Source organism: Microcaecilia unicolor, chromosome 1 (assembly GCF_901765095.1).
Source record: "Microcaecilia unicolor chromosome 1, aMicUni1.1, whole genome shotgun sequence".
Taxonomy (NCBI): domain Eukaryota; kingdom Metazoa; phylum Chordata; class Amphibia; order Gymnophiona; family Siphonopidae; genus Microcaecilia; species Microcaecilia unicolor.
Window position 1 is genome coordinate 631,237,512 of NC_044031.1, and position 26,852 is coordinate 631,264,363.

Here is a 26,852-nt window from a genome sequence, read left to right on the forward strand (position 1 = left end):
TAAAAAGGAGCACGCTTGCCACTGGACGGTAGTTTTCAGGCGATGTCACGTCTAGCCCAGATCCCCTTCAGTAGTGAAGTGAGAACAATTTTGCCCATATCAGGAGGAAGAGAGCCAGTTTTTAACAACTCATTCAGATTATCGGGTAGCCAGTTTACTGCTTCCATAGAGATGGATTTGAGTAGGCATTTTAGGCATTGATCCAGGGAGCAGTTGGCTTGGGAGCATTTCAACAGCTTTGATCTTACATTCTCAATTATCGGTGGTTGAAAAGATTCCCAGTTTTGGTCAGTTTTGAGTCCTTGGGTCGTAGAATCTCTGACGATTAATGTTGAGCTACGGGTTGGACTATTTTCCTCTGTTGGTATAGCTTTAGATAGTTTGGCCCTAAATTGGAGAATCTTATTGGTGAAATGATCAGCTACGTCTTGAGCGGTGGGACATGTTTTCTGTGAATGTACATCCTTATTAGTGGAAGCTAGTGTTTTAACTAATGAAAAATGTTTTTTGTTGTCAAAATCATCTTGACCTATTAGGTTGTTAGAATATTGGTGTTTTGAGTCAGCTACCTTCTTTTTGTAGCATCGTAAGGCTGATTTCCATTTGGATTTATCAGTAGTATCTTTGTTCTTTCTCCATTGCTTTTCTAGGCGTCAACATTCCCTTTTTTTAGGATGGATAGTTCCTCTGTAAACCATGGCGAATTTCTGGATGTCTTAACCTTTTTAGTGGTAAATGAAGCAATTTTGTCTAGTATGTCTTCTTAGTGTCCCAGCAGGATTTGATCGAACCATATGTAGGAGATGTGGTAGTGAGGGAATCTGTTAGCTCAGACCAGAAAATGGACTCATTGATTTTACCTCTGGTGGAGATGAGTTTGGATGACTTGTTTGTGGTTAAGCTTGACATACAGATACCAATGGTGAAATACAGTTAGAAGTGGTCAGACCATGGTACTGGTTTCCATTTGAATGAGTTAATCAAGCTATTAGGATAGGAATTCATGAAGTCTAACATGGTCTTTTTCATGAGTTGCACCCTCGGAGAATGTAGTTAATTCGCAGTCCTTCAGGAATGATTTGGTATCTCTCCCTTCCTGGCCCGCAAAGCTCTCACAATTCCCTCCCTCTCCTGCTGCTCCCCCATATTTTAAAATAACCTTCATTCCCCCTTTACCTCTTGATTTTATATTCTCCTCCATCTCATGATGTTTCAGTGGGAATTACTCTTTCAAACCCTAGAAATAGGGATTCTGCAATTCCTGAATCTAATCATTCTAGTTGATTTTAATTTTCACATGTCAAATCCTGGCTGTCCACAAGATAAGCACTTTTCCTCTTTACTTTCCGACCTAGATCTTGTCCAGCATGTTCAGTTTTTGACTCCTGCAGCACAGCACACTTTGAACCTTGTTTTGTCCAACCAAAGTGCTTCTCCTTTGTACTCCATGACTTCACAAGTCTACCAAGCCCCTGGTCAGATCACTTTCTTGTTTCATTTCAGATTGATCTCCCGCTGGCTTCCTGAATGCCTGGTCTGATGACTGGAATGTCCCTTGATGCGCCATTTCCCTCCCTTACCTCCTCACTTTTCCCACTCTCTCTTCATCATTCAATGGAGTTCCCTCCTCTCTATTTTAATTATGTAAACTGCTCTGTTGTGCTCCAATGAAAAGAGGTATATCAAGTCAATAAACCATAGACCATAGGGCCAGGCAAATCGTCTTGGCCTCCAGGTGGTTAATGGACCAAGAGGTCTCTGCCAACCAAGTAGCCTGCAACTTACTGGTCTGGCAATGGGCTCCCCAGGCCCTGAGGCTTGCATCGGTGATGGCTACCATCCAATCCAGGACAGCAAAAAGAACCCCTTCGAGGAGATGAACCAAGTGATCCCAACAGCTGAATTCCTACTTGATAGCAGATAATAGAGCAAGGTGAACCTTGAAAACCTGAGACTTGGGACTCCACTGGGCCTGGAACACCTTCTGTAAACCACCTCCAGAGTGGGTGCCATCAATCCCAGCAGCTGAAGGTAATCCTACAGTTGGAGGGCAGTCTGGGCAAAAGTTCCCTCTTCCACAATTGCAGTTTGGTGATTCTCTCTGGAGTCAAGCGGATATGTCCAAGGTTGGTAAGGAAATGCACTTCCATGTAGTCCAGCTCCTGCATCAGACTGGTGTGGCTCCTCACACTGTCAATTAAAATGTTCTATTACGTATTGTATTTTTTTTTTGTTACATTTGTACCCCGCGCTTTCCCACTCATGGCAGGCTCAATGCGGCTTACATGGGGTAATGGAGGGTTAAGTGACTTGCCCAGAGTCACAAGGAGTTGCCTGTGCCTGAAGTGGGAATCGAACTCAGTTCCTCAGGACCAAAGTCCACCACCCTAACCACTAGGCCACTCTTCCATTGTTATTTGAATGTTTTTACTGATGTAATTGGCTATTGCTCATGTTTGATTTATTTTTATTGTACACCACCTTGGGTGAATTCCTTCAAAAAGGCGGTAAATAAATCCTAATAAATAAATGTGAGCAAGTGCAAAGTGATGCATGTGGGAAAGAGGAACCCGAACTATAGTTACGTGATGCAAGGTTCCACATTAGGAGTCACTGACCAGTAAAGGGATCTAGGTATCGTTGTTGATGATACATTGAAACTCTCTGCTCAGTGAGTGGCAGCGGCTAAGAAAGCAAATAGAATGTTAGGTATCATTAGGAAAGGAATGGAAAACAAACATGAGGATGTTATAATGCCTTTGTATCGCTCCATGGTGCAACTGCACCTCGAATACTGTGTGCAATTCTGGTCACTGCATCTCAAAAAAGATGTGGAGGGGCATAATCGAAAGGGACACCCAAGTTTTGCTGAGGACGTCCTCGAAAAATGTCCCGGTGGAGAGTCGGGGAAACCCGTATTATCGAAACAAGATGGACGTCCATCTTTCGTTTCAATAATACGGTCGGGGACGCCCAAATCTTGACATTAAGGTCGTCCTTAGAGATGGTCGTCCCTAGACTTGGTCGTTTCTGATTTTCGGCGATAATGGAAACCAAGGACGCCCATCTCAGAAACGACCAAATGCAAGCCCTTTGGTCATGGAAGGAACCAGCATTCGTAGTGCACTGGTCCCCTTGACATGCCAGGACACCAACCGGGCACCCTTTTGAAAATGAGCCTGATAGTGGAATTAGAAAAAGTACAGAGAAGGGTGTTGAAAATGATAAAGGGTTGGGATGACTACCCTATGAGGAAAGGCTAAAGCGGCTAAGGATCTTCAGCTTGGAGACAAGACGGCTGAGGGGAGATATGATAGAGTGGAGTGGAACAGGTAGACGTGAATCACTTGTTTACTCTTTCCAAAAATATTAGGACTAGGGGGCATGCAATGAAGCTACAAAGTAGTAAATTTAAAACAAATTGGAGAAAATAATTCTTCAATCAAGTGTAATTAAATTCTGGAATTTGTTGCCAGAGAATGTGGTAAAAACAGTTGGCTTAGCAGGGTTTTAAAAAGGCTTGGATAGCTTCCTAAAAGAAAAGTCCATAAGTCATTATTAAGATGGACTTGGAGAAAATTCACTGCTTATTTCTATAAACTAGGCGGTTTCCATAAAACATACATACCAATATAAAACAGCATTATCAATTAACAGAAATATAACATAAAATACTAACATAATCAGGAACATTTTTGTCTGTCCTAATTAGATTGTAAGTTCTGTCGATCAGGGACTGTCTCTTCGTGTTCAAGTGTACAGCGCTGCGTACGTCTAGTAGCGCTATAGAAATGATAAGTAGTAGTAGTAGTAACATAAGGTGCTGATGTCATAATTTCCAAAACTGCACTATATCAATTGTATGTTTGAACAAAAAGCTATGTTTTTAATACATTGCTGGAAACTAGTAGTTAAGCAAAGCTGACCTGGCAAAGCATTCCACATTAACGTTCCTGCTACAGAAAAAGAAGAACCTGAGTAAAGACAGAGGGGTAAAAGGGGCGATCAAGGAAGATAAAGATGTAGCGCAGAGATTGAATGAATTCTTTGCTTTGGTCTTCACCGAGGAAGATTTGGGTGGGATACCGGTGTCGGAAATGGTATTTCAAAAGGACAAGTCAGAGAAACTTACTGACTTCACGGTAAACCTGGAGGACGTAATGGGGCAGTTCAGCAAACTGAAGAGTAGCAAATCTCCTGGACCGGATGGTATTCATCCTAGAGTACTGATAGAACTGAAAAATGAGCTTGCGGAGCTACTGTTAGTGATATGCAATTTATCCTTAAAATCGAGCGTGGTACCGGAAGATTGGAGGGTGACCAATGTAACGCTGATTTTTAAAAAAGGTTCCAGGGGAGATCCGGGAAATTATAGACCGGTGAGTCTGACGTTGGTGCCAGGGAAAATGGTAGAGGCTATTATCAAAAACAAAATTACAGAGCACATCCAAGGACATGGATTACTGAGACCAAGTCAGCACGGCTTTTGTGTGGGGAAATCTTGCCTGACCAATTTACTTCAATTCTTTGAAGGAGTAAACAAACATGTGGACAAAGGGGAGCCGGTTGATATCGTGTATCTGGATTTTCAAAAGGCGTATGACAAGGTACCTCATGAAAGGCTACAGAGGAAATTGGAGGGTCATGGGATAGGAGGAAATGTCCTATTGTGGATTAAAAACTGGTTGAAGGATAGGAAACAGAGAGTGGGGTTAAATGGGCAGTATTCACAATGGAGAAGGGTAGTTAGTGGGGTTCCTCAGGGGTCTGTGCTAGGACCGCTGCTTTTTAATATATTTATAAATGATTTAGAGATGGGAGTAAGTAGCGAGGTAATTCAATTTGCTGATGACACAAAGTTATTCAAAGTCGTTAACTCGCGACAGGATTGTGAAAAATTACAGAAGGACCTTACGAGACTGGGCGGCTAAATGGCAGATGACGTTTAATGTGAGCAAGTGCAAGGTGATGCATGTGGAAAAAAAGAACCCGAATTATAGCTACGTCATGCAAGGTTCCACGTTAGGAGTTACGGACCAAGAAAGGGATCTGGGTGTCGTCGTCGATAATACACTGAAACCTTCTGCTCAGTGTGCTGCTGTGGCTAGGAAAGCGAATAGAATGTTGGGTATTATTAGGAAAGGTATGGAAAACAGGTGTGAGGATGTTATAATGCCATTGTATCGCTCAATGGTGCGACCGCACCTTGAGTATTGTGTTCAATTCTGGTCGCCACATCTCAAGAAAGATACAGTGGAATTGGAAAAGGTGCAGCGAAGGGCGACTAAAATGATAGCAGGGATGGGATGACTTCCCTATGAAGAAAGACTAAGGAGGCTAGGGCTTTTCAGCTTGGAGATGAGACGGCTGAGGGGAGACATGATAGAGGTATATAAAATAATGAGTGGAGTGGAACAGGTGGATGTGAAGCGTCTGTTCATGCTTTCCAAAAACACTAGGACTAGGGGGCATGCGATGAAACTACAGTGTAGTAAATTTAAAACAAATCGTAGAAAATTTTTCTTCACCCAACGCTTAATTAAACTCTGGAATTCGTTGCCGGGAATGTGGTGAAGGCGGTTAGCTTAGCAGATTAGACGGTTTCCTAAAGAACAAGTCCATAAACCACTACTAAATGGACTTGGGAAAAATCCACAATTCCAGGAATAACATGTATAGAATGTTTGTACGTTTCGGAAGCTCGCCAGGTGCCCTTGGCCTGGATTGGCCGCTGTCGTGGACAGGATGCTGGGCTCGATGGACCCTTGGTCTTTTCCCAGTGTGGCATTACTTATGTACTTAAGACATAATGTACTGAAAATACCAACTGCTAACTCAGACATTTTGAGAAATTTGATCTTAAAGACTTATATAATGACCACTGATTAAAGACTTATGTAATGACCACTGAAACCCAGGCTCTCCAAGAACCCGACAACTTGGGATCTCGCCAATTGAGAGTCTCCTCTGAATTAGCTTGGATCAACCAGTTGTTCATACAAGGATGCACATGAACGCCCCTCCTGGTGAAGGAGGCAGTCATATGGAAGGGCCAGGAAGTGAAAGTGTCTGCCCAATATGCGGAATCTGAGGAACCACCTATGATCCAGACGAATCAGGATGTAAAAATAGGCCTCCACCAAGTCCAAGAAGGAGAGGAACTCTCTTGGGTGGACTGAAGCAATCACCAAGCACAGAGTCTCCATGTATAACTGGGGACCCTCAAGGCTGCATTGACCCCCTTGAGGTCCAGAGTGGTACAGAAGCCCCTTTTCCTTGGGACCAAAAAGTAGAGGGCAAAGTACCCACTCCCCTGCTCCCAGTTGGATGAAGCATGCCAAGATGTCTTCCACCACCCTCCTTTTGAGGGAGAAACCACAGGGGGACACATAAAGGTGTCTGAAACAGGGGACTTTAACTCTAAGGCATAACTACTACTACTACTTAGCATTTCTATAGCGCTGCCAGGGTTACGCAGCGCTGTACAAGTTTAACACGGGGAAGGACCGTCCCTGCTCAAAAGAGCTTACAATCTAAAGGTTACAAACTATGTAGTCAGTGTAAACAACATCCAGAACCCACTGGTCCAACGTAAGAAGGGTCCACTTCCAGACAAGAAGGCTGAGCCAACTTCCCACCTGAACCAACCTAGGAGAGACCCCCAAAATCTCACTGGGTCCCTCCTGGGCTGCAGCCCCAGGGACAGAGAAAACATTGCCATACCTAGATCACTTTGCCCCCTGAAAGAAGGAGTCCTTCTGCTCCTTTGTGTCAGTGCCTCCCTGCATGGGCTTTTGACTGAAATTGACGACAGTCCAGGGAGTGACTCCCCATCCCACCCCCCACAAGGACCTGGAGGCCACAAGCAGCTTATCCTCGGGCAGGTGCTGAAGAAAAGCTTCACCTAGGTCCTTGACCAGCTTTTCAAGGTCCTCCCCAAATAACAGACTGCCCTTAGAAAGCAACCAACAAAATCTTTGGAGACAGCATCCAACAACCAATGGCACAGTCAAAGCCAGTGGTGAGCCTCCATGGCTGAAGTGACAGAACTGGGGCACATACAGATTAGATCATACAACAAATCCACCAAAGAAACCACAGTGAATTCCAGCTGGGCTGACTCTGAGGAGGAAGGAAACTACTGTACTCACTGGAGCAGAGCTTGAGCCACAAAACCTCCACAGATGGCCGCCTGGACCTCCAGAACAGAGGACGTAAAACTCTGATTCATCAACTGCTCCAACCTCCATTCACTGGGGTCCTTGATGGCACCACGCCCCTCCAGAAGGATCTTTGTTTTCTTTGCTACAGCCATGACCAAGGCAACCACCCTAGGAAGCAGGAAGAGCCAGTCAACGTCCTCATGGAAAAGCGGATAGAGCTGATGGAACCTTAGGTCTCCTACTCCTTAAGGACCACCTCCAACAGCCTGTCAAAATGAGGTGACTATCCCCTGATCTCCGCAGGAGGTGCCGAAGACAACTGAAGGACCTCAGGGACTTGATCAATAAGGGAGTCCAAACATGACTGGGATGGAGGCACTATCAAATTCTCCCCCAGCTGGGATCCCTGCAGGTGGAGAGCACAGGAAGATTATCAGAGTCCTCACTGGCCACCTGTGCATGCTTGGCAAGGAGACAATTCCAGGAGGCTGAGAAGACACTGGCAGCGCCCCTGCACAATCCTCATGGCCTACCCATGAGAGGCCCAGCCCCCTTCAGGCTATGAGAGCCCTACCAAGGCTCTACGAGATCACCATCGTTTTCATTGACCCATCATCCCAAACTGGGCCCCTTGGGGACCTCAGAGGATAGATCCAAGGAAGAAGGGCTATGGGAGCAGACCCCTACAGGGAGTGGTACCTACAAGCTGAGCCTCTTCTGTGGGTCTGCATCCAGTAGGCCTGGAGCGGTGGAAAGAGAGGAAGCTGCCACACTCACAGACATCTGCTCTAGAACCTTCCACCATGATTGGCAAAACTACTGGCTCCTTCCCCACCACTCATCCAGCAGATGGCCCAAAGTGAAGAGTCCCCAAACCGCCTAAATCGGTCCTCCTGCTGGAGCAGTTTTTTTTCCTTTTTTAAAATTTTGTTTGTAGTAACTTTTATGAATTGCACAAAACAGCAAGCGAACCTTTTACTATTTTTTCCAGGTGTTGGTCAGTGGCTACCAGGGAGAGGGGGGGAAGGGCTGAACTTCAGCTGGAAGGGGCCCCATGTGGCTGTGCCAGCAGGAGAGAAACATTGGCCAAGGGACTCCACCAACAAGACGCCAGCCGTAGCCTGGGTCTGTGGGAGTCAGGCTAAAAAACAAAAAATAACAGCTGCATGAGCCCAACCTACACCATCTGCTAGAGGTAGAGAAATACTGACTAGCTCCACGCTGCACCTGCTGTTATTTTTTGGTGAAAAGAATGTGAAGGAAGTATGAGCGATTGGTTCAGGCAAAGGATCACACCCTGAAGCAGTGGATAGCTAAACATGGCGCATGTCGACATCTGGTCCTTCACATCAAAGCTAAGTCATTCTAAATTGGTAGGAGAAGTATGATTTTAAAGCAAAATTTCTGTTTTGAAAAAAAAAGTAAAAATAAAAAAAAATAAAGTTGGCTATAGAGACCTATGAAGAGACAGGCGAGTCATGGAGTGTTTAGCCATGTGAAACGGGGGTGGTAGATACCTGGAATGCCCTCCTGTGGAAGGTGGTGGAGATGCAAATGGTAACGGAATTTAAAAATGCATGGGATAAACACAAAGGAATCATGTTTAGAAGGAATGGATACAAAGAAGCTTAGCAAAGATTAGGTAGCAACACCAATAACTGGGAAACAAAGTCAGTACTGGGTGGACTTCTATAGTCTGTGCCCTGATTGTGGCTGAATAGATTGGATAGGCTGCAGTGGAGCTTTTCAGGGGTTTCGACAACTTCAGAAATTTTAGAACAAGGACAGTGCCGGGCAGACTTCTACAGTCTATGTCCTGAAAATAGCAAGGACTAATCAAGATCAGGTATATATAGGAAAGTATCACATACCGTATGTAATGAGTTTATCTTGTTGGGCAGACATAGGTCTTTATCTGCCATCATCTACTATGTTACTACGTGTCACCACTGAGGTCTGAAAGTAGAAAGATTATTTGCTTGTTGACAGCTATGTTCCTGGTGCTTGTGAGGCAGTACAGTGCTGGGTTGTTTGAGAACAGCTTATTGCAATTACCCACACTAATAAAATTGGTGACCCTTTTAATCGGGTTATTCTTATGAGGTCACTGGAAACTTGTCTGTCTGTTTTCTCTACCTCCATCTTCTGATTGGGGGATATAACCCACTGGTGTGGACTGGTCTAGCTAGATGAAAAGGAAATTTGTGTTAGCTAGTGTTTCTTGAATCATGAGAGACATCATGTACAGTACAGTTAGGTGTATTTCACGCATACTCCAGGGGAGGCGGTGGATGATGGAATCACCCCACTTTGAATGAAATACTCTTTCAGGGAACCACTCCAAAAGTAAAAACATGGGTGCAGTTTACGTGGGCTAGAAAAGTGGGAAGTTGAGGGCATAATCCGATGGCTTAGGGTTACTAAAACCTCCCCTTGTCTTTGAAGAGATTTGATACCTGCTTGCGGAGGCGATTCCCATGTAAAGCATACCCTTTCACATGGCTTCTCTTCTTTAAATTAATTCGGACATAATTTCCATTCTTATTCGAAGATACTCTATAGAAAAAAAAAAAGGCAGCAGCAGGGTTAAAGAGTTAAAATCAGAAATACAAATTCTTCGACACTATTCCCCCATAATAGGAGTGTGGAGGGTAATACTATTTTCAAAGCCACATTCACAGACAGATGATCAAAAGCCCCGCGCTGTTCCAAACAGCGCTCTAAAATAGTGCTGGAACAGCGCAGAGCGCTATTAGACCTATTATCAGAGATAATGCATGCAAATTTAAGCAGCGCAATTATCTCTGATTATGGGGTAGAAGTGCGGGAGAATTGTGCCTAAGCATGCGCTCAGCACAATCCTCCCGCACTTGTTTGACAGGTCTGGGCTGGAGACCAATGAAAAGAGGACGCCCATCTTTAAATCGGAAGATGGACGCCCTCAACTGCCCTGTTGCAGGGACGGCCAAATTTCAAGGGGGTGTCGGAGGTATAGCGACGGGGCAGGTGAAGACGTCCACATTTTGGACATTTCTGCAATGGGCAGTTAAGGACGTCCAAAACTGGATGTTTCTATGAGAAAGACATCTTTCTCATAGAAACATCCAGCTTTGGACGTCCTTAACTGCCCATTGCAGAAACGTCCAAAATGTGGACATCCTCACCTGCCCCGTCACAGAAACGTCCAAATTTTGGACATCCTCAACTGCCCTCGCTGGCAGGTTTGCTATAGGGGGGAATGGGGGCCTGCCAGCATGCAAATGCAAGCTGGCCAGGGCTCACCATTCCTCCGCAATGATCTGCAAACCCTAACACCAGCTCGGAGCTGGCGTAGGCTTTGTCGTGGCCAGCGACTCAATCTTTGGCGTGCTGGTCGCTGATCATTGGGGATGAATGCGTTAAGCGCTGATGAGCATGCATTTGCAAGCTACTTGTGCTAAGAGCCCTTGAGCGCGCTGTTTCACGCGCTCGAGGGCTCTGATCATGGGGCGGTAGCAAACGCCAGCGCTAGTATGGCGCTAACAGCCTCTAGCGCCGGCGTTTGCTTTTGATCATCTGCCTATCAGTCCTTTAGGTAAGGAGAGAACAACACACACTACTGTATGACCTTGGGTAGCAATGGATCAAAGCTGTTGTGCCCTTGCCCTCCAGATCACAGGCTTTTTGTTAAATTTCTGAATCACCAAGGTAATTTACACACACACAATAAAAAAATATACACATAATTACAGTCAGTCATTATACAGACAGTTTGACAAATACACAGAAATCAATCATGTACCACAAATCAATTTAAACATACAACAAAATAATGTCAGGTTACAACCTTTCAATTTGCAGAACCCACCCAAGTCAACCCAACCTAAAAAAAAAAACCTAAAAAACAATTAATTACTCAGTGCCAGTTACCAGCAGAACAGTTCCATAATCTAAACTAGGGCTGAATTTTGATTAAAATTTTAATCCCGATTAATTGAACGATTAAAGGTATGCAATTTATCTTTTTCCCACTGCAGCTCTTTGCTACTCTGAGCAAGTCACTTCATGGTAGTGTTTTAAGCTGGCAATAGAAATCAGCTGATGGTAAACGCCAAGACGTCCTTAGGAATGCAATGGGCGTCTCGGTGTTTACCGCCAGCTGATTTCTACCTTGAGCTAAAAATGCTACTGCAGCTTAGTAAAACACCTCCTTAATTTTCCATTGCCCAGATTCACAAGGCGCTGGGGGGGGGGGGGGGGGGGGGGGGGGAGCGGGGAGGAGAAACTATACCTTTAATCGCACCATTATTCACAATTACAATTTTTAAATTGCCTGACCAATTTACTTCAATTCTTTGAAGGAGTAAACAAACATGTGGACAAAGGGGAGCCGGTTGATATTATATACTAGTAAAAAAAGGCCCGTTTCTGGAGCCAATGAAACGGGCGCTAGCAAGGCTTTCCTGTGGCCACCCCACCCAACGCACCTTCGTTGTTAGTGTCGGCATTGCGCCGCCGTCGATGTGTGACTGTAGCCCCCTCCTCCCAACGCACCTTCGTCGTCAGTGGGTGGCCCATTGCGCCGCCCTGGCCACCGTCGATGTGAGTGAATTGCTCCGCCCTCAACGTCATAACGTTTGACGCGAGGGCGGGGTCCCGAGACTGTGATTTTCTTGGCTTCAGAGCTTCGAACTTACGAACCTTGGCTTCAGTGACATCAGACAATAGAACGTTGAGGGTGAGTTTTATATATATAGATCTGGATTTTCAAAAGGCGTTTGACAAGGTACCTCATGAAAGGCTACAGAGGAAATTGGAGGGTCATGGGATAGGAGGAAATGTCCTATTGTGGATTAAAAACTGGTTGAAGGATAGGAAACAGAGAGTGGGGTTAAATGGGCAGTATTCACAACGGAGAAGGGTAGTTAGTGGGGTTCCTCAGGGGTCTGTGCTAGGACCGCTGCTTTTTAATATATTTATAAATGATTTAGAGATGGGAGTAAAAAGCGAGGTAATTAAATTTGCTGATGACACAAAGTTATTCAAAGCAGTTAACTCGCAACAGGATTGTGAAAAATTACAGAAGGACCTTATGAGACTGGGAGACTGGGCGGCTAGATGGCAGATGACGTTTAATGTGAGCAAGTGCAAGGTGATGCATATGGGAAAAAAGAACTCGAATTATAGCTATGTCATGCAAGGTTCCGCGTTAGGAGTTACGGACCAAGAAAGGGATCTGGGTGCCGTCCTCGATAATACACTGAAACCTTCTACTCAGTGTGCTGCTGCGGCTCAGAAAGCGAATAGAATGTTGGGTATTATTAGGAAAGGTATGGAAAACAGGTGTGAGGATGTTATAATTCCGTTATATCGCTCCATGGTGTATTGTGTTCAATTCTGGTCGCCGCATCGCAAGAAAGATATAGTGGAATTGGAAAAGGTGCAGCGAAGGGTGACTAAAATGATAGCGGGGATGGGACGACTTCCCTATGAAGAAAGACTAAGGAGGCTAGGTCTTTTCAGCTTGGAGAAGAGATGGCTGAGGGGAGACATGATAGAGGTATATAAAATAATGAGTGGAGTGGAACAGGTGGATGTGAAGAATCTGTTCACGCTTTCCAAAAATACTAGGACTAGGGGGCATGCGATGAAACTACAGTGTAGTAAATTTAAAACAAATCGGAGAAAATCTTTCTTCACCCAACGCTTAATTAAACTCTGGAATTTGTTGCCGGAGAATGTGGTGAAGGCAGTTAGCTTGGCAGAGTTTAAAAAGGGGTTAGACGGTTTCCTAAAGGACAAGTCCATAAACCGCTTCTAAATGGACTTGGGAAAAATCCACAATCCCAGGAATAACATGTATAGAATGTTTGTACGTTTGGGAAGCTTGCCAGGTGCCCTTGGCCTGGATTGGCTGCTGTCATGGACAGGATGCTGGGCTCGATGGACCCTTGGTCTTTTCCCAGTATCACCTTCAAACTTTGCTCTCTAGTACACCAAACACTTTACGGCGAAGTACCTGGCTACATGATAGATCTCATCTCCTTACCACTCCGGAATGCGTCCCGTCTTGCCCACTCGTATCTTACCCTCCACTATCCAAACTGCACTGGAGTCAAGTACAAAACTGCATACGCTACCTCCTTCTCTTTCCTTGGGACTCAGGTTTGGAACTCTTTACTAAGGTCCATCAGAACCATTGCAGATCATCCAACATTCCAGAAATCACTGAAGACCATGTTATTCAGAAATGCCTACCCTGCTGGCTCTCCCAGTGATTCCACTGCTGGACGCACACCAAACTAAAGACATTTGGACATATTCCCTTCCCTACCAGCTTGCCCTCTTATCCCCATCCATTCCTATTCTTCCCCATTATCACTTGTAGATTTGGTGTATTGGTTTCATTTTGCTACATTGGCACTTGCCTCTGTGGTGCATTGTAAGCCACATTGAGCCTGACATTGTTGGGAAACTGTGGGGTACAAATGAGATAAATAAATAAGTAAATAAATAAATAAATAAATAATAAAAACTAATAAAAATGAAAAAATCTAAAACAGCATGTAGAATAGCTACACCAGCCTTACAGTTTTCACAGTCTACTTCAGAAAAGCAAGCCTAATCTGAATCAATCAAAGCCCACACTGCCCATAATATACCTCTGGATATATCTTTGACTTAGTTATTTTGCCTTTTTTTTTTCTTGCATCTCTTCTTCCTCTCCCAATTGTGGACTTGTGATTACTTCTTAATGAGGTTTTTTTTTACTTGAATCATTACACAAGGGAAATTTTTATCTGTCAACTTCCTGTAAACTTATCTAATTAAAATAAAACTGAGTAATCTTTTAATAGTTGGACCTCATCTGGTAAACTGTTCCAAAGTAGAGCAGCAAGTATGTAAAAGTCCAGTGTAAAAGGGATTCTTCCTTGTAAATTCCAGTCAGACTTCACCTTTTACAAGAATATGGTGACACTCGGTAGATGAGAGGCTGGTGCAGGTGTAGCTTACACTTCCACAGGTACCACGCAGAACTGCTTCCATCCCCGTGGGAACCCCACAGGAACTCCGCAGAACTGCTTCCGTCCCCGCGGGAACCCCGCAGAACTGCTTCCGTCCCTGCGGGAATCCTACGGGTTCCGCAAACCCCGTTCCCGTGCAGCTCTCTAACTTGGACTTCCCTGCTAATTTAAGGGTAAGGGTAATGCAAGTGGTTTACATATTGTAGACAGGTACTTTACTTTCTTTTAGTCCTGCTAGATCAGACCAGACAAGTGGATTGTGCTCCCTAACCAGCAACTGGAAGCAGAGTGTCGCGTCCCTGATGTTTCTTTTGGTTGGTGAGCTCTCGAGTCTCCCCGAGCCCCACAAGGCCCCAGGGGACAGCCGAGCACCCCGAATCTTCACCCGCGGCGACCGCCGTTCACCGAGGGTTGAGCCCTCAGCTGCAGGCGGCCAGCAGGACTGCTGGAACCGCGGGGTGATGGCTGGCCTGGCTGGAAGTCAGCACGCAGTCTTTAGGGGAGGCCTAGTAGAGGCGGCTTCTGGCTTGAAGAGGGCCTCGGCGATCCAGAGGCCCTAGCAAGATGGCTAGCTGCAAACACAGTCTCCACCGGAGGTGGCTAGCAGGACGGCTAGCTGAAGGAAGCACCGTCTCCACCGGAGGTGGCTAGCAGGACGGCTTAGCTGCACGGAACACAGTCTCTGCAGAAGGTGGCTAGCAGGACGGCTAGCTGCACAGAACACAGTCTCTACAGGAGGTGGCTAGCAGGACGGCTAGCTGAACAGAACACAGTCTCTACAGGAGGCGGCTAGCAGGACGGCTAGCTGAACAGAACACAGTCTCTACAGGAGGCGGCTAGCAGGACGGCTAGCTGAACAGAACACAGTCTCTACAGGAGGCGGCTAGCAGGACGGCTAGCTGAACAGAACACAGTACCTGCAGGAGGTGGCTAGCAGGACAGCTAGCTGAACACTAGGAACAAACGCAGTCTTGGAACGTGGCTTCTGACAACGAAACGGAAGCACTGGACCCCTTCCGTGTCTTCGTTTTAAATCCCCCGCTCGTCCTTCCTGGGGTAACAGCTGGAACCAATCCTCTTCGCCCAGGCAGGCAGAGGGACCCGGATTGGTCCTCCCGTCCGGCGGGCGGAGTTTCTGCGCGGACGCGCCAATCCAGCGCGAGTGGGCGGAGCTTCCTCGCTGGTCCCGCTGCAGCGAGGAGGACGAAGACGCCGGCGCCGCCATCTTGGCCGGCGGATCTCCTTCTCCGAGGCCGGCGCTTGCTCCTCTGGATCGCCGGCCTCGGAGCAGCTTGCGGCAGCGCCGATCCCTTCGGCAGCCTCTCCCTGCCGTCCCGGATCCCACGGGCGCCCCTGGTTCCCGCTCCTGCCCGCGGACCGCCAGGTAAGGGCCCGGAACGGGACAGTATCCTCCCCGGATGACCCCTTCTCCCGGGGCCCGGGTTTGGACGGATATCGGGCGTGGAAGGCTTTAACCAATTCTGGAGCATGTACATTAGCCACGGGTTCCCAGGAGTTGTCTTCGGGGCCAAAAGATTTCCATGATAACAAATAATACAGTCTTCCCCGCCGCCATTTCGAGTCAAGAACCTCTCCTATCTCATACTCCGGATCCGGGGCCACCTGGAGAGCTTCCTGTTCGGATGGGTGCGGGTGCCATCTGGACCCTCGAAACCTCTTCAATAAGGAGATATGGAAGGCGTTGTGCACTCGTAGGGTCCTCGGTAACCGCAACCGATACGTTACTGGTCCAATTCGTTCTTGAATAGCAAAAGGTCCAGCATATCGAGGTCCCAGTTTCCGGGAGGGTACTCGGAACCTCAGATGCTTAGTGCTTAACCACACCTTCTGCCCTGGCTGGAGCACTGGGGCGGGTCGCCGGTGGCGGTCGGCAAAGACTTTATCTTCGGTAACGGTCTTCTGTAGTTGTTCCCTAGCCATCTCCCAGACCTTCTGTAGGTCCGCCATGGTTTGGTCCCCTCCCGGGGTTACCGCTGTAGAAGGGAACGGCCCTGGAAGCCGAGGATGTCGTCCGTATACCATGAAGAACGGGGACTGTCCTGAGGAGGAATGGTCACTCTGGTTATAAGCGAACTCGGCCCATGGGAGGAGAGAAGCCCAGTTATCTTGTCGTTGGTTAACAAACGCTCGCAAGAATCCTTTCAATGTTTGGTTAATTCTCTCAACCATGCCGTTGGTTTGGGGATGGTAGGCGGATGAAAAATGGGTCTCTACTCCCAAGGCCGTGCACAAGGCTCTCCAGAAGCGTGAGGTAAATTGGGGTCCTCGGTCACTAATGATCCGACTGGGCAGCCCATGTAGCCGAAAAATGTGGTGAATGAAGGCCTGGGCTAGAGAGGCTGCCGAAGGAAGACTCGAGAATGGAACAAAGTGAGCCATTTTCGAGAAACGGTCCACCACAACCCAGATCACGGTCTGGCCCTGGGAACGGGGTAGGTCAGTGATGAAATCCATGGATACCTCCGTCCAGGGAGTGGTCGGTACGGGCATTGGTTGCAGGTCTCCCACGGGAGGTCCCCCTACTGGCTTGGTCCGGGCACACACCGGGCACGAGGTAACAAACTGGAGAATATCCCGCCTCATCTGTGGCCATTGATACTGTCTCGCGATGAATCGGAGAGTCTTGTGATACCCGAAGTGCCCGGCCCATCTAGATGAGTGTCCCCACTGCATTACTCTTTTTTGGTCGGCGGCCGACACGAACTCCTTGTTCGGCGCGACTTCCCCTGTAGCCGCACTGAGACACGCGGGATCTAACATAGGATGAGCCTCCTTGGTCTCTTCAGGGGCCTCAAATGCTCGGGAGAGCGAGTCCGCCGGAGTATTCTGGGACGCCGCCCGGAATACTAACTGGAAATGAAACCTGGCAAAGAATAACGACCACCGAGCCTGTCGGGGGTTCAATCGCTGAGCCTCTTGAAGATATAGGAGGTTCTTGTGGTCAGTGATGACCGTAAATCGGTGCTCCGCTCCCTCCAGCAGGTGCCTCCATTCCTGCAGGGCTAATTTCAGGGCCAGGAGTTCTCTATCCCCTACCGTATAATTCCGTTCTGCTGGGGAGAATTTACGGGAGAAGAAGGAGCACGGTTGACGCCGGCCTCCGGGGTTGATTTGAGAGATGACCGCCCCCGCCCCCAAGGCGGACGCGTCCACTTCTACAATAAAAGGTTTCGCCGGATCGGGGGCCCGCAGGATGGACGCTGACTTGAAGGCCTCTTTTACCTGATGAAAGGCCGCTTGCGCCTCTGGTGGCCAATCCCGGACCCTCGCGTTCTTTTGGGTGAGCGCCGTCAGTGGCGCTGTCAATTGGGAATACTGGGGGATAAACTGGCGATAGTAATTGGCGAAGCCCAGGAACCGTTGCAATGCCCTCAGTCCCAACGGTTGTGGCCACTCTCGAATGGCCCGGAGTTTGTCCGGCTCCATCTGTAGGCCCCCGGGTAGCAGAATATGTCCTAAAAAGGGTAATGACCGCTGATGGAAAGCGCATTTACTGAGTTTAGCAAGTAGATGGGCTCGTCGTAACCGGTGCAGCACAGCGCGAACATGGCCCGTATGCTCCGCGGGGTCCTTAGAGTAAACCAGAATGTCATCCAGGTATACAATCACCGTGGAGTTTAGCAAATCCTCTAGCACGTAGTTGATAAGACGTTGAAACACTGCGGGGGCATTGCATAGGCCGAACGGCATCACCCGATATTCAAAATGTCCCTCGTGGGTGTTAAAAGCCGTTTTCCATTCGTCCCCTGATCGGATTCGCACTAAATTGTAGGCCCCCCGCAAATCCAATTTAGTGAACATCTGTGCTCCTTGCAGCCTGTCAAAGAGCTCGGGAATGAGCGGTAGAGGAAAACGGTCTTTCACGGTGATGGCATTTAACCCCCGATAGTCAATACAGGGCCTCAGGGACCCATCCTTCTTGGTAACAAAAAAGAATCCCGCCCCCGCGGGGGACGTAGAAAGCTGAATGAACCCTTTTCGCAGGTTCTCACGGATGTATTCTTGCATTACCTTGGACTCTCCTCGGGACAGCTTGTACAGTCGGCCCCGTGGGGGTACCGTATCCGTCTTCAGATTAATGGCACAGTCAAAAGACCTATGAGGCGGTAGCACCTCCGCTTCCTTGGGATTAAACACATCTGCAAAGTCTCTATAATCCATAGGCAGCGAGCCCAGTTCAACCCGTCCCTCTTCGGGCAACGTATTTAAGGCCGGACAGCTGCCAGCCCGGCCCTTACAACAGGTCTCCTGACAGGAATTACCCCAAGCCTGAATCCTTCCCCCGGGCCAGTCGATAACCGGGTTGTGGCACCGTAACCACGGCAGTCCCAGGACCACTGGGTGGATGGTCCGGGATAACACTAAGAATTCGGCCTCCTCCCGATGATCCTCCCCCACCTGCAATCCCAACACGGGGGTGATCTCCGTGACCGGCTGGGGAAGTGTAGTCCCTTGGATGGAGGTTATTCGCAGCACCGGCCTCCGCGGGAGCGTGGGCCAGCCCATTTGCTGCAGCAGTTCGAGTCCAATAAAGTTGCCCCCTGACCCCGAGTCCACCAGGGCCCGGGTCTGGATCGTGGCCTCCTGCCACCGTAACGTTACTGGTAGTATGATCAAGGAGTCCGGTAGGGGAGCGGAGTGCCCCAAGAACCCTCCCCTCAGGGTGCCTTGGGGAGCGCATTTCCCGGCCGGACGGAACAAGTCCGGAGGAAATGTCCAGCCTTCCCACAATAGAAGCACAGTCCGTTCGACTGTCGTTGCTGTCTTTCGGAGGGAGTCAACCGTTGACGGCCCATCACCATCGGCTCTTCCCCGGGCTCCGTGGAGTCACGGTTCCCCTGGCGAGGGGACGGCCCTTTGCCCGTCCGGGGGGTCCCTCGTGCCCACTTCTGCCGCTCCGCCCGGGCTCTGGCTCGCTCCTGGAATCGGGTGTCTACTCATATACAGAGCGAGATGAGGGCATCCAATTGTCCGGGGATCTCCCGTCCCGCCAATTCGTCCTTGATCCGTTCTTGTAAGCCTTCCATAAAGATGGCCATCAAGGACTCCGGATTCCAACGCAGCTCTGTGGCTAAGGTTCGAAACCGGATGGCATAGTCGGCCACCGTTCCTTCTCCCTGATGAATCCGGAGCAGTTCTGACGCCACGGAGGAGGGTCTCCCCGGAAGGTCGAACACCATCCGGAACCGGCGCTGAAATTCACTATAATCATCCAAAATAGGGTCCTGTTGTTCGTTCAGGGGGGCCACCCAGTCCTGGGCCTTCCCTTCGCAAAGGCCCATAATGTAGCCCACCTTACTTTGGTCCGAAGCAAATGCCTCCGGTTGCATCCGGAAGGCCAGGTTACACTGGTTAAGGAACCCCCGACAACCTCCAGGGGTCCCATCATATCGTGCTGGTTCAGGGAACCGAGGTCCCATGCGGAACCCTCCCACACGGGGAGCCGCTGCGGCCCCCTGGACCGCAGCGGCCTGGTTCTGTACCTGAAGCGTGGAAAGTTGAGAGCATACGTTCTGGAGCGCCCCAGACAGGGCATTAAGCTGTTCCTGTTGCTGCTGGAGAACCTTGGCCAGGTCCCGTAGATCAGGTTGCGTCGGCGAGCTCATGGCTTCCGTTTCCTGTCGCGTCCCTGATGTTTCTTTTGGTTGGTGAGCTCTCGAGTCTCCCCGAGCCCCACAAGGCCCCAGGGGACAGCCGAGCACCCCGAATCTTCACCCGCGGCGACCGCCGTTCACCGAGGGTTGAGCCCTCAGCTGCAGGCGGCCAGCAGGACTGCTGGAACCGCGGGGTGACGGCTGGCCTGGCTGGAAGTCAGCACGCAGTCTTTAGGGGAGGCCTAGTAGAGGCGGCTTCTGGCTTGAAGAGGGCCTCGGCGATCCAGAGGCCCTAGCAAGATGGCTAGCTGCAAACACAGTCTCCACCGGAGGTGGCTAGCAGGACGGCTAGCTGAAGGAAGCACCGTCTCCACCGAAGGTGGCTAGCAGGACGGCTTAGCTGCACGGAACACAGTCTCTGCAGAAGGTGGCTAGCAGGACGGCTAGCTGCACAGAACACAGTCTCTACAGGAGGTGGCTAGCAGGACGGCTAGCTGAACAGAACACAGTCTCTACAGGAGGCGGCTAGCAGGACGGCTAGCTGAACAGAACACAGTCTCTACAGGAGGCGGCTAGCAGGACGGCTAGCTGAACAGAACACAGTCTCTACAGGAGGCGGCTAGCAGGACGGCTAGCTGAACAGAACACAGTCTCTACAGGAGGCGGCTAGCAGGACGGCTAGCTGAACAGAACACAGTACCTGCAGGAGGTGGCTAGCAGGACAGCTAGCTGAACACTAGGAACAAACGCAGTCTTGGAACGTGGCTTCTGACAACGAAACGGAAGCACTGGACCCCTTCCGTGTCTTCGTTTTAAATCCCCCGCTCGTCCTTCCTGGGGTAACAGCTGGAACCAATCCTCTTCGCCCAGGCAGGCAGAGGGACCCGGATTGGTCCTCCCGTCCGGCGGGCGGAGTTTCTGCGCGGACGCGCCAATCCGGCGCGAGTGGGCGGAGCTTCCTCGCTGGTCCCGCTGCAGCGAGGAGGACGAAGACGCCGGCGCCGCCATCTTGGCCGGCGGATCTCCTTCTCCGAGGCCGGCGCTTGCTCCTCTCGATCGCCGGCCTCGGAGCAGCTTGCGGCAGCGCCGATCCCTTCGGCAGCCTCTCCCTGCCGTCCCGGATCCCACGGGCGCCCCTGGTTCCCGCTCCTGCTCGCGGACCGCCAGGTAAGGGCCCGGAACGGGACACAGAGAATGACTTTCAGTAACATCATCACCAGTACAAGTACTGGTTTACTCCTTGAATTTGCCAGCATACGTTTGCCAAAGCAGAAACTGTATATCAAACCATAAGTCAAACCTTGAAACAGACAAACTATCCATCCAAAGTACCCCCTTGGGACTCCAAACCTAAACCCAAACTCTACAAAATAGCCAGAAACTAATTGTGATTTCCTGAAAAGCAGAGAAAGCCTCATAGCCCACAATCTGCTAAGGAGGGATTTGGACTAATCTAGCAGCACTGAAGGTAATTCAAAATTTCTCCTTTCTTAGCATCATGCTAGACCACTAGAGACAAATAGGATGGACCCAAGCTTCACTGTTCCAAGCAAAAGACACACACAAACTTGTAGGAGGAGTGGCCTAGTGGTTAGGGTGGTGGACTTTGGTCCCGGGGAACTGAGGAACTGAGTTCGATTCCCGGCACAGGCAGCTCCTTGTGACTCAGGGCAAGTCACTTAACCCTCCATTGCCCGCTGCATTGAGCCTGCCATGAGTGGGAAAACGCGGGGTACAAATGTAACAAAATAAAATAAAAATAAATATGTCAATTTCTATTCCACAAGTTACCAATATGATCCTTTACAGATTACAAAAGAACAGTCTAGAAGATTTCTAGGATGTATATATTATAAAAAACAAAAAAAAACCCTAGTAATATAACCGAAATGTCTTAAATAAAATGTTTTAAGCCTTCTTCAGAATATCATATACTCACTTCCCAGTCTTAGAGCAAGTGCCAATGAGTTCCACATCATAGCAGCTTGATAAGGGAGTGCCTGAACAAGCAATCTCTGACTTTTCATAGCTCTAACCTCTGGATAGAATTTTATCTAAACCTGCGTAATCTTGTGAATTGTGGGCATATAATCAGATGACACGATTATATAATGGGACTTGTCCTTATAAGATCTTAAAAATTAAACATGCCACTTTTTAAACAGAACCCTGCCCTCAACTAGCAACCAATGTAATGTTATCAATAATGGTGATATCTTATATAAACACTATTACAATAGTCGAGGAAAAGCCCATAGACCGTTATTAAATGGACTTGGGGAAAATCCACTATTTCTGGGATAAGCAGTATAAAATGTTTTGTATTTTTTGGGATCTTGACAGGTATTTGTGATCTGGATTGGCCACTGTTGGAAACAGGATGCTGGGCTTGATGGACCTTTGGTCTTTCCCAGTATGGCAATACTTATGTACTTATGGGTTGAAATAAATTTAAACTGTACAACTCCACTAAAGAACACCTGCAAAAAAAACAATGTCCACCTGAGCTCAGACAATTAATTTGTAATGCTTGATAAACAAATGTAGTGACAGCCATGTTGTCACTGCAAATGTCTTCAGGGGCCACAGCACTCATTTCAGTCCATGATATTGCTTGTGTCCTAGTGGACAGCACCTGTAAGGCGATACAACCTTCTTATGGCTCAACAGATAAAACTGTCTCAATAGTATCCTTGATCCAACAAGATAACAAAGCTTTAAAGGCCACTTCCCCCTTGCATATATCAATGTGCAAGATAAAAAGATTATCCAAATTGCAAAAGAATTCACCACAAGATCAAAATCATCTGAAAAACTGTCCAGTCCAGAAAGCATAACTGCTTGACCCCCCTCCCTGAGAAAATACAAAACAGCCAGTTGCGCTGCCCTGGAGGCATTCACTTAGCCATGGAAGCAGGCTAGTGCTGCTGCCTGCATCTTCAAGTGACAAGCCCTGATCAAGGTGTTGTTGTTAAGCGCCGTTAAATTGGTGTTGACTCATGGTGACCCTCTGGATAGTTGACTTGAACTGTTTTTGGTCTTCCATCAGGTGGCTAATTACTGATAGAATGGCATCCATAACTGCTGCTCTTATCGATCCATTGCATTGCTGGCCTTCTTCTTTTGCGTTGACATTCAACTTTGCCAAACATGATGTCTTTCTCTAATGATCTCTCTCATCACATGATGCATCCAAAGTATGAAAGTCAAAGTCTTGTCATTTGAGATTCCAAGGAAAGTTTAGGTTTGATCTTCTCCAATACCAACTGATTTGTTCTTTGGGCAGTCCAAGATATACGTAGTATTCTTACTACTACTTATTTCTATAGCGCTACTAGACGTATATAGCACTGTACACTTGAACATGCTCGACAGAGCATATAATCTAATTAGGACAAATAAGGAATAATGGAATTAGGTGGGAATGATAAAACATGGGTACCGAACAAGTGAGTAAGGGTTAGGAGTTAAAAGTAGCATCAAAAAGGTGGGCTTTTAGCCCAGACTTGAAGATGGCTATAGATGGAGCTTGATGTAACAGCTTAAGAAGTCTATTCCGTGCATACAGTGCAAGATAAAAGGAACAGAGTCTGGCGTTAGCAGTGGAGGAGAATGGTGCAGATAAGAGAGATTTACCCAGTGAGCAGAGTTCCCAGAGAGGAGAGTAGGGAGAGATATGAGTGGAGAGCTACTGAGGAGCTGCAGAGTGAATGCACTTGTAAGTCAATAAGAGGAGTTTGAACTGTATGCAGAAATGGATAGGAAGCCAATGAAGTTACTTGAGGAGAGGGCCAATACGAGAATAGTGGCAATGGTGGAATATAAGTCATGCAGTAGAATTTTGAACAGACTGAAAGGGAAAGACATGACTTAGTGGGAGACCTGTGAGAAGCAAGTTGCAATAGTCTAAGCGAGAGATGATAAGAGTGTGGATAAGGGTTCTGGTAGTATGCTCAGAAAGGAAAGAATGAATTTTGGTGATATAGAAAAGAAACGACAGGTTTTAGCAGTCTGTTGAATATGTGCAGAGAAGGAGAGGAGTCGAAAATGACCCCAAGGTTACGAGCTGATGAGACAGGGAGGATGAGAGTGTTATGTTGAAAGATGGGCGTCCTTCTCTTTCGAAAATGAGCCCAATAGTGGCCTCTTGTCCTTCCATCTTCTGCGAACAGAAAGCCTTGCAATACTGAAAGAACGCCAGGGGAAATCCTACCCCCCCCCCCCCACACACACACACACAACAGTATCCTCGCCTCTCTCTTCACCTGAAATAGCTCCAAGCTTCCAGGCATGGCAGCCCTCAGGTGCATGGGACACATCTAAGATGGCAGTATTTCCCACCTGTCAAGCCTGTTGCTATCTCAGAGAATGCTTGTATACTGTGCTCCTTCCAGAACTGTGGTGACAGCTGTCATGGTGCTGCCTCTCTGCTGAAAGCCAGTGAAAGCAACTATCACTGGGCTCTTCAACCCTGCAGCAGCTGAATGAGCAGCAGTGCTGAGGTTTCTCACTATTTATGAGCAAGTACTGTGCCAGGTTCAACCCTCTCCTCCCCCCCCCCCCCCCCCCCCCACCACCACTCACTCCTGAAGAATCAAGAGGCTGAAGTAGGGAAAATACAACCAACAACCAGAGAATGCAGTTTCCTTGGTAAGGCTTACTCATACTACTCCCTCGCACTCCCAGCAAATAAACTTTTTTTTTTGTTTTTTTTTTCTCTGTCATAAGCTGTCCCCGAATAGGCACTCCAAGTTTACCCCCTATGCTGGGGAGGGGAAGCCATGGAACGCACAATTCCTCACACTGTCCCCAAAGGGACAAAACTGAGGGATGCGCATGGGAGGGGGCGGAATCAAGCACTACAAGACAACTTCTGGGATGCACTGACCCCTGCCTTTGTTGTTGACAGAAAAAAAAAAAAAAAAAGATACCAAATTCTTTCTTTTTTAAAATCCCAATCTGCTGGCCTAAAGGGTCTACCTTGACTAGATCTACACAGGCTAGCCTACCATCTGCTGAAGGCTAAGAAATACTGGCTGGCTGTGGACTGCACAGGACAGTTATACAGAATTACTAAGAAGTCAGTAGTTGAATATAAATGGTTTAAACTGCCCAAAAAAGAGAAGTATTATCTTTAGAGAACTGCGCAGAATGAAATGGGACATTGCTATGTTACAAGAAACCCATGTTAGGACACAGGACACACCATTAATTTTGAATAAGGGTATAGGAGAAGGCTTTACATTGGCTGATCCCAGAGGGAATAAAACAGGAGGTTTGGTCATTTACGTGAAAGAACACTTGCAATTTGTTAAAGAGGCCATCTATAAAGATGGAGAGGGAAGATGTATTGCAATTAAGGGGAAGACTAATAGTGGTCCGCTCACATTAATAAATGTTTATGCCCCTAATGTAGGTCAGGGAAAGTTTTATGAACATATCAGAGCAGAATTGACGAACTTTGTAGAAGGCAGGGTCATTTTGGGGGGGGGGGGACTTTAACTTCCCGGTTGATGAAATGGATCATTCCAAAGGACGGATGGGAGGGGGAGGGAATAGTAGACGCCTACTACTAAAACTGATGAGGGAACTAGATCTAATTGATGTGTGGCGACTCCACCATCCAGCCCAAAAAACATTCACTCACTATTCACATGCCCAAAGCTCTTACTCAAGGATTGATGCGATTTGGTGTAGTAGGGAGCTATGGGGAGTGGTGAATAATGCAGAAATTGAAAGTATACATGCATCTGATCACGCCCCAGTATGGATCTCATTGGGAGGTATGGGCCACCGAGTTGGTGGACAGGTCTGGCGGCTTAATGAGACCTTATTGGATCAGGAGGGGGATTGTCAGGAGATTCGAACAGCGATTAAAGAATATTTAGAAATCAATGACAACGGGGAGGTGAGGGAGGGGACCTTATGGGATGCCTTAAAGGCGGTGATCAGGGGACACCTTATTCGAAAGGGAACATATCAGAAAAGGACACGGGAACAGCATGAAATGGAGGTGCATAGAGAATTGGTGAGGCAAGAAGCCAGGCACCAACGGGAAGGGGGCACACAACAGTTACAGGAACTCCTTAAGTGGAGATCAGAGTTGCAAACTATACAGGTGAAAAAGATGGAATTTCAGAGACGCTTGATACAACAGCGATTTTTTGAATTTAGCAACAGGGCGGGAAGCATGCTCGCTAGGAGGCTGCGTGAGAAAAGGGTGAAAAACACAATTGTTAAAATTAAAGGAGCAAAAGATGCAATGTTTTATAGGGATGAAGACATTAGAGAGCAATTTGTGAAATACTATACAAAATTGTATACTAAAGGAAAAGAACACCAGAAAGAGGTACTACAAGAATATTTGCAGGATTTAGAATTGCAGAGGATTACACCAGAGCAAAGGGAGGTACTGGAAGCCCCGATTGACTTACAAGAAGTACTGTCTGTCATAAAAGGCCTAAAGGGAGGGAAATCACCTGGTTTAGATGGGTACATGGCAAAATTTTATAAGGTTTTCCAGCAGGAGTTAGGGCCGTTATTGGTGAGGATTGGGAATGCTTGCTTTGTAGAGGGCAATCCGCCACTTAGTATGCGAGAAGCAGGGATCTCAGTATTGTTAAAACCTGGCCGAGACCCAACAGTGTGCGGATCCTACAGACCAATCTCCCTTATTAATATAGATGTTAAGATCCTAGCTAAAATTATGGCTGAGAGGTTGAAGGAGATACTTCCCACCCTGATACATGAGGACCAATCAGGCTTCATAGCACGACGACAGGTAGCAGACAACATTAGACGCACCCTAAATCTCACCTGGGGGGCACAGAAAAGGGGTGACTCCCTTGCACTCCTCACGGTCGACGCTGAGAAAGCGTTTGATCGGGTCGAATGGGAGTATTTATGGGAAGTAATGCTGGAGATGGGATTGGGAAGTGTTTTCGTGGGATGGGTAAAAGGCCTATACTCCACTCCGGTGGCGAAGATTAAAGTAAACGGGGGCTGGTCAAGTCAATTTGCTATTCAAAGGGGAACTAGGCAGGGGTGCCCCTTATCCCCACTACTATTTG

At 47.8% G+C, this 26,852-nt stretch overlaps 1 protein-coding gene across 1 annotated transcript in view; it reads right to left on the bottom strand.

Moving 5' to 3' along the window:
* Positions 1-26,852, bottom strand: part of RECQL4 (RecQ like helicase 4) — a 261,221-nt gene that overhangs the window by 190,142 nt on the left and 44,227 nt on the right. The window contains exon 7 of the mRNA XM_030220936.1: positions 9,620-9,719. Within this exon, the coding sequence (XP_030076796.1) occupies positions 9,620-9,719 (100 nt within the window). The remainder of the gene's footprint in view (positions 1-9,619; positions 9,720-26,852) is intronic.